The 11,653-nt window shown below is 25.5% G+C and overlaps 1 protein-coding gene across 1 annotated transcript; it reads left to right on the forward strand.

Annotated features, from left to right (window-relative positions):
- Positions 1–5,564: 5,564 nt before the first annotated feature.
- On the forward strand, positions 5,565–6,974 carry LOC135928676 (vacuolar protein-sorting-associated protein 36-like). The gene has a single exon (XM_065465132.1). It carries the CDS (start codon positions 5,565–5,567, stop codon positions 6,972–6,974), a length of 1,410 nt encoding a protein of 469 aa, XP_065321204.1.
- Positions 6,975–11,653: the final 4,679 nt, after the last annotated feature.

Raw genomic sequence — 11,653 nt, forward strand, 5'->3', positions numbered from 1 at the left:
AATGGCTTCCTAATTTTTTAAAAATTTATTTCAAATTTGATAATATTTTGTATTATGTAATTAGTTTAATATTATTATATATATCAATAAAAATATTTTTATATACTTTTAGATTCATGAATATATATTAACGGATCATTATAATACATTTAAATGACTTATGTTATGGTATAGTTAATTATAGATGTTGTACTATTAAAAAGAATATGATATGGATGTATTTAGTGGTGATGCGAAATCGCTTCTTAAGCCAATTTTTAAAAACGGTTAACTAAATATTTTAGGCAATGTTGAAACCTCGAGGTTTCGCTAATAAATGACCAAACCTTTGTGCCATCTTGAGCAAAATCTTTTTGCTTGCGTAATATTTTTCTGGATAAAATAGTTAGCCGTTTTTAAAAATCGACTCAAATGTAACGATTTTGCACTACTAGATGTATGCATTGAAAATTAAAAGTTTACAGAATATAAAATCAGTTATGATATCGGATCGGCCTCCAAAAGTGATATGGTAATTTTATGACAAATTGATCAAAATAACGTGATTTTCGGACAATTTTTAAAGTTTATATTGGCATGACGGTTAAATATTGTATATTTTATACAAATCAAAATTTTAATGCTTTCGCTCAAATATCTCGAGTTATGGACCTTTAGAGTTCGATGAGATCCTTTTCCTCTTTTAACGAATATCAAATAACTCAAAATATTTTGGTTGAAAGTAACAAATTATATATCATTTTGTAGCCCTCAAAATTCTCCAGTCAAAAATACAAAAATTATTTAAAAAATATCTTTAGTGTCGAATTTCTGGAAAATCAAAAAAAATTATTTTGAGAAGGGCCTAATATGAAACGATGAAATTCACTAAATATGTTTATAACCAATATACTTAAATATTAATGGAGATGAGAATTTAAATTTTATTTAGGTTTTTATAATTTTAGGAATAAAAAAAAAATCAATTATAAAGTATGTTTGAAACTATGAAACTTATCAAATATGTCTATTATCAATACATTTAAATATTAAAATAAAATTAAATGGAGAAATAAGAATTTAAATTTTATTTAGTTTTTTATAATTGTAGGAATAAATAAATCAATATGGAGAGCGCTATTTTTAAAGATAATTATAATGAATGTATTTTATAAATAAAAATATGCATTTTATATTATAAGTAACTATTAATATTTCTATAAAATTATTATATACACTAGAAATTTTTTAAAAATACGTTTTTTATATAAATATTTTTAACGATAGTTAATTCCTAAAATTATATATAAATTTAAATTCTTAATTTTCTGTTAATATTTTTACTTGAATATTCAATAAACATATTTGATGAGTTACATTTTTTCAATTTTTTTATTCCTAAAATTATAAAAAACTAAATAAAAAATTCTTTATTTCCGATTATTATTTTTTTAAATATGTAAATAATATATTGCCAATAAACATATTTCATGAGTTTCATCGTTTTAAATGGAGCACTTTCAAAATAATATTTTTTTGTTTTATAAAAGAGGAAAAGGCTATCAATAACTCGGGATATATATGAGCTAGATCATTAAATTTGAATTTATAAAAAATATGCAATCTATTTAACATTTATACTAAATTTCATCCGTTTGTAAAATGGTCGTTCGAATCACTGGTCGATTTGTCATGTAATTATCCATTTTACTTTTCATTTATAAACTAGTTAAGTATTTTCTAACGAGAGATAAATTAATGAAAATACTGGAAGTGAATAAATGTGATATATTATTATTTGATACAATTTTTAATTTTTTTATCATATATGATAATTATCATGTTTTTAAATATACGATTCGAATCGGGTTTTACCCACCCCGGATTTATAGAAGAAAATATTTTTTCCGCTCCCCCGAATTAGAAATTTTATTTAGGCTGTTAAAAAGAGTTATACAGCCCCGGCCTGTTTTTGTTTCGGGTCCGTAGGTCTCTGAAAGAAATATGATCAAAATAATACTTTTTATAATATTTCTTTATGTTAATTTTAATATTAAATAAATCGAACTTTTTTAAAATTAATTGGCCAATTTTAAAATATTAGAATTTAATTGCCCATTATACCTCTAGAAGAAATGAAATCATAACTGTATTCAAGCAAAGAGATATGATCAAAATAATACTTTTTATAATATTTCTTTATGTTAATTTTAATATTAAATAAATCGAACTTTTTTAAAATTAATTGGCCAATTTTAAAATATTAGAATTTAATTGCCCATTATACCTCTAGAAGAAATGAAATCATAACTGTATTCAAGCAAAGAGATAAATTATAACAAATTTATTATTTTTAAAAAATTTATTACTGTGTAATATGCTGATCTTGAAGAAAACTTATTGTTTTGGACAGGGTTGGGCAGTATCGCGGATATTTGTATCTAAGATACTCTTTTTTAAAATTTTGGAAAGTATCTTGTATCCAGTATCTAAGATACATATTATTTAAAAGTATTTGTATCTTAACCAACTTTGTATTCAAAAAGTGGTTAATTTAAATAGTATTAAAATTTAAAATGATATTGTTTTAAGATTTAAATGAAAAATTTAATTAAAATTTAGATATTTTAAGATAATTTTTGATATATGACGTTGGTCGTCATATAGCAATTTGCTAACAATAGAACTACCATATTTGAATCGTTTTATATCTGTCTATTTTAAAATTATGGAAGAAGAAAATAGAATAATATGTTTATCTTCGTTTTCAGATGATTCTTCAACCGAAAATTATAACAATAAATTTAAACTAAGCATACTTAATATCAAATTTTTTGAAGTACTTCAAGATGATCATAATAATGAAATTCATCGTGACTTTGGTATTGACGAAAAAGTTATAGCAACTGTTACAGATAACGTCTCTAACTTTAAGAAAGCTTTCAAGGAGTTTGGATATTCTATGGAAGCTGTAGAGAATGACTTTGACATCAATGATGATGAATGTATAGAATTCGAAATCATTGAAAGTATTATTTAATACTTCTTTAAAATTTATTATGATATTGTAAATTAAGTAAAAAAATTTATTCAAATAAAATTATTTATTTGTTTATTTAAGGGTCTAAAGAAGCCTCAATAACATTGCCTCAACACATTCGTTGTTTGTGCCATACGATAAATCTAATTGCCACAACAGATGTCGAGAGAGCTATTATCCTAACATTTCTAAAATTCATCATCCTGCAATAGCTAAATGTACTAAGCTATGGAATGCAAATAATAGGTCTAAAACTGCAGAACTTATCAAAGCAGTTTTAGGAAAACAATTAGTTACACCTTGTTGCACTAGATGGAATAGTTAGTATGATAGTCTTCATAGTTTATTAAAATTTAAAGGCGAACTTCCTAAATTATGTCAAAAATTAGAATTTCCTAAATTAAGAGATATTGAAATTCAATATTTAGAAGAATATTGCAATATAATGGCCCCATTGGCTATAGCGATTGACAAAATACAGAGTGAAATCAACTGCTATTATGGAGAATCAGCTCCAATTTTAAATGTCGTTAAAAAAATTACAAATTTAATTCAAACCAATCTACAATTTTGCAAACCATTAGCTGTTGCCATAGAAAATTATTTAAATAAAAGATTTAAAAATATATATGATTTTGATAACAATTTTAAGAGTGCATTTTTGGCAACTATTTCTCATCCCTATTTTAAAAATCGTTGGATTGATGGTGAAAAAGAAAAAAAATACCTTCAGAATTTGTCATTACATGAAGTTTCAATTGTTTTTAAAAATAATATTGAAATTAATACTTCAACAAAATCTTCAATTGATGAAGATGATGATTACTTTTGCTTTAAAAGTACCACATCCAATTCTAATAATTCAATAAATGATATTGAAATAGAGGTCCTAAATTATATGAGATGACAGGCGGAGTATAAATATGTTAAATAGTTATAAATATATAAAAGAAATATTTATTAAATATAACACAATATTACCCTCCTCAGCCCCCGTTGAAAGATTATTTAGCTTTGCTAATATGGTTAATAGACCAAATCGTCAAAGATTGAACGAAAAAAAATTAATAATATTCAAAAATAATGCTGATTGATGCTAATTTATTATTATTTACTAATTATATAATTACTAAATGGAATATCGCATTATCTTTTATAATAAATTTGTTATTTTCTACATATTATTTTAAATATTTTTTTATAAATTTATATTATAGATAAGAAAATAAAGCTTTATACATTTTTATTTTGACTATTTAAAGTTTTTTAAAAAAGTATCTTGTATCTTAGATACTTTTTTTTAAAAAAAATACAAGTATCTTATATCTTATTGAAATTTTTCTAAAGTATCTTGTATCTTAAATACAAAATTTTATAAAGTATCTGTATCTGTATCCGAATACAATTTTCTGAAAATTTGCCCAACCCTGGTTTTGGAAGAAATCTTGAACCTGTTTTTTCCTCCTCACCTTGGCTACAGGCCACCTTACCCAGTAAATTTGATGGTATCGGTGTTGGTTTCACCTTATCTCTCTCTCTTTCAGGTTTTATTTCATAAAAGCATGTTCTAACACAGACTCATTTAGACAATGCTTTGATTTGGAACCTAAATTCACTTCCCAATCTTCCTCTCCCTGACTGGAACTTGCCATTAATAGCCCGTTTCATTGAATATATACTATCGAAGGAGCAAACCTTGATAATGAACAGCCTTGAATTCTTAAAAACTGAAAGGGATATTAATGGCTGGAGATCACACATAGTGAAAGCTTAGGCCTATATATATCCCCGGAAGGATTACGGATAGGTATAGGACTCCGAACTAGTTGCCCCACAGTTACTATTCAATGCACGCTTTTTTACATGCATGTTGCATCTAACGGATACCACCTCATTGTAAATATTTTAAATGACGACCAATTAGACACAAAATCTTTAAAAATAAAATTCGCCAGCCTTAACAAAGGAAACATACCCTCAATTTTAGAGCCAACAAGGAGGAACCTAGGGGACAATAGATGCCCTGATAGAATATCCTTCACCCCTTGTCAACTGGGTCTACCCCTCGCATGGGATTATTCGAATATCAACATATTCTCTACATCTAATAATGACAACCATTGCACAAAAACCGCGGAATCTAATAAAATATTAAAATATACCTTTCTATCAATCATAATTTTATCTCGTTAGCACCACTCTATGTAATTTTGGAAACGCCTTGCTGACATTTCTAAAAATACCTGGTAAGAAAATTTTCCTCAAAACTGAGATAGCTTATATCCGACAAAATATCGGATTAGAAATATGTCGATCTAATGTAATCTCATTACATGGGTGCATGCTCATTAGAAATATTTTTTTAATACAATATATATTTTTTAAATGTTTCTTCTTACATAATATATATATTTATTTTTTAGGTTATAAATTTACTTTTATATGTATTTTTTTTAAATGTTTTGAAAATTTTTATATACAAATAAAAATTGTCAAATTAAAAACTTTGTTAAAACATATTTATTTTAATTTTTAAAGGTCGCAAATGGATACAAGTGATTATATATGGCAAAATTTTATACTCGATTTTCATGGAAATGAACAAATTTTTATGCACAGAGCAGGTGTCAAATTAGAAATTACAGGTTGTAATCCTCAAAATTTACCTGAAGGGACTATATTTCTTACAAATTATCACATAATTTGGAAACCACCATTTAATTTGAAGGAATGCTTGGGATCACACCAAAATTCTAATGATATAAGGGCCAATCATGATTTGATAATACCATTATCTCGAATAATTCTAGCCGAAGAAGATTTAAATATGGGAACCTCAAGCATAGTAATACATTGTTATTCGAATTCATTGATAAAGCTGCATTTTGGTTTGTCGGGGCAGGTGGAATTTTTAAGGCAGCTTCAAAAACAATTATCAGATAAATGTTGGCTTCTATTATCATCTATTACCAATCAACATTTGCTAATAACATGTAATAAAAACACGAAATTTAAATCGAGTGGTATAACGAGTATAGAAAATAGATTCTCACAAACCGAAAAACATATATACGATAATATATCTCAATCTTTTTCTGATTTGAGCTCATTAAAAGACCATGCCATTGATACGGTTCATCTTTGTCGGTCAATAGCTAATCAGTTAATCGAAAAAACGGGAAATTTAAGTGAAGATGAAATTACTGTTTTTAAATCACATTTGTTAAGTCTTGGGCTAGAGATTGAAGAAATTAAAAATATAAAAATAGTTATTCCCAATTCATCTACAAATATTTCAAATTTTCACAAAAAACTCGCTATTGAAATTATACAAATTATATTGCCAACTCTTGAAATCGATTACGTACAAAATCTAGATGATAAACAGAGTTTCCGAGAAAACACTTCGTTATTTAACGGTTTCATGACTTTACCAGAAGCATTTTGTCGCGTTAATAGAGCTAAGGGATTGGATTTAATTTCCCTTGAAGATATGCTTACAGCATGTCTACAAATAAATAATATTTCATTCGACTTAAATGTAAAAAATTTAGATGCTCTACATATTATGAAATCAGGATTAGATAATTTTCGTTTAGTATACAAATCTTTTGATAGTGGGCTCTCTGTTTTATGTTTGGATATACTGTTACGCATTGATAATAAAGATATTAATTATAATAATGACATATTGGGATTATATCGTGAATCTAATTCTTATCCCGTTATATGTCAAATTTATCAAGCTATGGTAAAATTTGCTATAGAAAATGACAAAAATATTGAGTCAAAAAATTTGTCAATAACCCCTGAAAAAATGGCTCAAATTTATTCAATACCCGTTTTTATCGCAAAAGAGAGATTGATGATTGCTGAAAATATAGGTTATCTATGTCGGGATGATTCGATTGAAGGACTCCAATTTTTTCTTAATTTGATTTATGACATGTACTGACCCATAATATTTATAATGATGTTTATAAATCCATAATATTGGCCAATAAAATTTGTATTGAAAAATATGTTTATTGAAAATACATAAAAATATAACACGAATTTACAATGTTTTTTAATGGTTACATGTCATTTTCGCAAACTCATTAGCCGCGAATCATTTATCTGAAAAGATAATTCCAGAATACATGTCCACAAACGCATTGATAATGCATCTATGCGATAATATTATAACAACGAAAATGCTTTAGAGTTACGAGTATATTTGCATAGCCACACCTCTAAAACTTTACTGCAAAAGACCTATATCTATTTTTAACAGAATTTAATTTGATTAGTTGATTTTTTTCTTCTTAATTTGGTTAAATTCAGTTTTTAAAATATTAAATACCTAGCTCTAATCCATATCTCTGTTTTGGCTAAATAAAATAAATATTTAGGTATGCGTTCACAAATCTAAGTTATCATTGTGAAGCATTTCAACACTAACATAAGTCCATTAAACATTTTTTACCCAACAAAGCCTTTAGACTATAATAAGCCTTAGTTTGTCTAAAAAATCACTTTTTCTTGGTCACTCAAAAGTGGAAGGTTCAATATATCTTTAACATTTCTTTCTTTCTAAAATCTATAAGTTTATGATCTTACTTGTATTAAATTTTTTTAAATAAAATCATAAATGGTATCATTTTAGTTCAAAATCAAAGTACCACAAATAGTAATCTTTAATGGGTTAAGATAATAAAAATTACATTATTAAACAGGGACATATAACAGAACGTTCCGGGACTTATTCGGACCGCTCTCGAGATCATCGTACCCGTTTCTTTCAAGTTCCATAATTTTTCTGAGGTTCCCGTTAGTGTTGTTAAACGGCTCGTTTTGAGCCGATTTTTAAAAACGGTTAACTCAATATTTTAGAGTATAAGCCTCGAGATTTCTATAATATATGTCTAGACCTTTGTTACTTCTATGAGCAAAATCTTCAGGCTTGCTTAATATTTTTCTGTATGAAATATTGAGTTAGCCATTTTTAAAAATCGGTTCAAAACGAGCTATTTAACAACACTACGGAACCTCAGGATAATTATGGAACTTGAAAGAAACGGGTACGATGATCTCGAGAGCGGTCCGAATAAAATTAATATTTTATTTTTTACATAATTATATTTATAATGGTTCATTCATAAATATTCGTTTTTTATTTTCATAATTCCACTTTCACATAACAATATTAATACATTATCTAGTATTATTATGTGATTTTAAGAATTAAGATTTTAAAAAATCATATTTTATATTATTTTAAACTTTTGAATAAATTATTATTGTATAATAAATTTTTATAAAATTTCAATGTATAATATTGTTATCATATTAGTATTTAGAGGTGTTTTTCGACACTCAAATTTATATTGACATCACCGCACAAATATAAATGATAATGTTAAAGCAAATGTATTAATTAATACTACATAATGTAAAAATAAATAAAATATATAAAAAAAATTAGACATTTTTTACGAACATATTTTTGACAGGAACGGAACTGGAACGTAAAAATGCCTTTGCTTCGGACACCGATTGTAAATAGCAAATCTTTTTCAAAAATTAGTCCAAATATTCCTCCGAGAAAAATTTTTAAAAGGCTCCTGGCATTTTATTAATAGATTTAAAAGGATTTTTAGAAAAATAATATCTCAAATTAATTTTAATTTTCAAAAAAAGTAGTGCTAGCTTCAAAAACAGCTTAATCAAGTTATTCAAAAAAATCATCTCAATCTTCAAGTTGAGACTCAATTTAAAGATTTATGCCATTTTTTTCAGGCAAACGTTTTAGCTAAGCCTTATTGGAGTTGGCCAATAGGTGATTTAATAATATCAGTAAAAATCAATGCAGATATCGAAACGATTTTAGGCAAAGGATCTTTTAAAATTTTATAAATTAGTACCGGCCTGGTCAAAAATTTTATTATACATATAATCAACCAACAGAAACATGATTATTAGTTGTTGGGTGTTCGTTGATAATATATTAAAATGAAAATATAACTCACGTTTTATAGAAATATTTTTTCAGGAAAGTTCTAATATGTTCCGATAAAGTTCCGTTTCAGGTTCATTTGTTTTATACAAAACAGGCTTCCAAATTTTTGACCGGTCAAACCAAAGTTAGAAATATTATTTTTGCAATGTGGGATAAAATAAATAACACTTTGAGGTTTCAACATGAGAGGCATAAATTTATAATTATTTTATTATTGCAAATAATAAATTAACTTTTTATATAATAGAAAAAGTTTAAGAAGAAACTCTGCTTTTTTCTAATCATCGTGTTGATATTTATGGCCATTATTGGTACTTTAGTGGCTCTCAAATTTAAAAAAATAATATGATGACTCGACAGGTTATTAATAATAACCTGTTATATTTTTGTTAATAATTCATATAGGTGAATATTCTGCTGATTATTGTAATGCAAACTTTTGTGGAAATTCTCAAACATCAAGAAAATTATTTATAATCATTTTAAATATATTAATAATATTATTAAATGAGTAATTTATAATATGGCATACACAGAATTATATTATAAATAATGCTAAATATATTATTTTTAATTTTATACATTTAGATTCTAAATATTGCATTTTTTAATTGCTAACGAGAATTCGTAAAATTCATCGACTTTATGATAATTTACTTGTTCATTTAACCTATGTTTGCATTTTCTAGATCCACTTGAGATGTTATGATGTCATTTTTTTGATTAGCTTCTAATTAGCTGGAATTCATGGTTTAGCAAAAAAAATATAATTATTTTTCGATAAAAATGGTACTATACATTTTTTAAAATCTATGGTTGCATTTTTTAGATCACCATACATAGTTTTTTTGCTTGTAAGTGGGGATTTATAGCTAGTCAATATTTTTTGGATTTTAACCTGGTCATTTTTTTAAAAACTTAAATTTTAACTCAGATACAAATATCTTTTTCTGATTTGCTGCCGTAACGATCTGTAAAAAGATTTAAAGCTCATGTATTTAAATAAATATACGGACACGTAGCCAGGAATTTCTATTCGAGGAAGAGTATTTTTTTTATCAAAATAATTATTTTTGGATCATTAAAAATTTATTCGAACTAATCAACATAAAATTTATTACAATCAATTATATTTAAAAAAATGATAATTTCGAACACCAATAATAAAATATTGCAAAATACAAAATATTTAAGAGTGAATTAAAAAATATAATCTCATTTAATCTATAAATGATCGTTTTCCTATCTTAATGTTAATTTTATCTATCAACTTTCCTATAAAATTGAGCCTATAGAACCTTAGTTAAATATTCGACCTATCCGTCCTATATATGAAACAAATAATACTTTTTTATTGGTTTACTTTTCTTTCAATATTATTGAATTATTTTTTACCCAATGATTTGATGAAAGGAGAAATAAAATAACTCGAGCCTCAATGTTAAACGCTTTTTTTTCAGTACACGCCTGTAGATTAAGCTCAATTAGTGCATTTTTAGCCATTTTCCATCTATACATACTAGTATAGAACATTAAAATGTCTAAGGTTCACCAGAATCAATAATTTACTGACTAGTATTATTATTATTATGTCATCTAATTTTTAATAAAGCCCTGCATAAACAAAAAATAAACCTATAAGAGAATGAAGAAATGCAAAAATATTATTTTTCAATCTCTTTATTTTCATATAATTGGCTTATATATATATTTTATACATTAAGATTTGAATACAAAAACAAAAAGTAATAAAAAAAGTAAATTATAAAAGGTCAAATTGTATTTTTTAAATCCAAATACAATTCATATTACTATTAAAAATTATGGCAAAATGAAATAAAAATTACTAGTTAAATAAGTATTTTTTTACAAAATAAAATTAAGAATAATCATTATTCAACATTCTCCTTCTAAAAGAAGCCTTCCCATAAAATCTTCTAAGCCGTCATAGAAAGTTTGTTGTCCAAATGGTTTATCGTTTTAGTTATCAAGTTGTTTCATAAGTCATCGTAATCGTTGGCTTGTCCCAATCGTTGGTTTGTTTAAATCGAGTTTGCACGTTGGTTTGTTTAAATCGTAAGATTGATATCATTATCGTAAGTTATCTTCATAAATCATGATTTTGTCATGTAGCTTGCTCGTTGTTATTATCATTTTTCAAAATTGTTATTATCATCATTAAGTTACGAATAATTAGAAATAATAATTCATCAAGTTGGATATAAGAATAAGTGAAGAATGATAAATTGATAAGATTGTTATATAATATTTTTAGCGTTTTTATTTTTGCGTTTTAGTGTAAGCGTTTTAGTATTTAATATACTTTATGCGTTCTAATATTTAATTTATTTTTATATTTTAAGTTATGTAGTCTTTTAAATAAACAGGTTTTTGTAATTCGCATAGGTCTAGAAATCGGTGTTACGTTATTTTTATTAGTAGTTTTTATATTTTTGTCCATACTTCCCTCCTTAAAAGAATCCTGAGAATTAAATGACTAATAAGTGTGTTAAAACAATTTCTTATTCTTAATTGATCTAATAGTCTCCTCAAAATACCTTTATCTGTCTTAATTTGGAACATCAAGTCACTTTCTTTGTATGTGATTATGCCTTTCCACCATTTGTCATCCT

The sequence above is a fragment of the Gordionus sp. m RMFG-2023 genome, chromosome 4 (assembly GCF_954871325.1).
Source record: "Gordionus sp. m RMFG-2023 chromosome 4, tfGorSpeb1-WG-v2, whole genome shotgun sequence".
Taxonomy (NCBI): Eukaryota; Metazoa; Nematomorpha; class Gordioida; order Chordodea; family Parachordodidae; genus Gordionus; species Gordionus sp. m RMFG-2023.

Bases quoted from the DNA above. Each gene is read 5' to 3' on its own strand.
- LOC135928676 (XM_065465132.1), top strand. From the start codon at position 5,565: ATGGATACAAGTGATTATATATGGCAAAATTTTATACTCGATTTTCAT.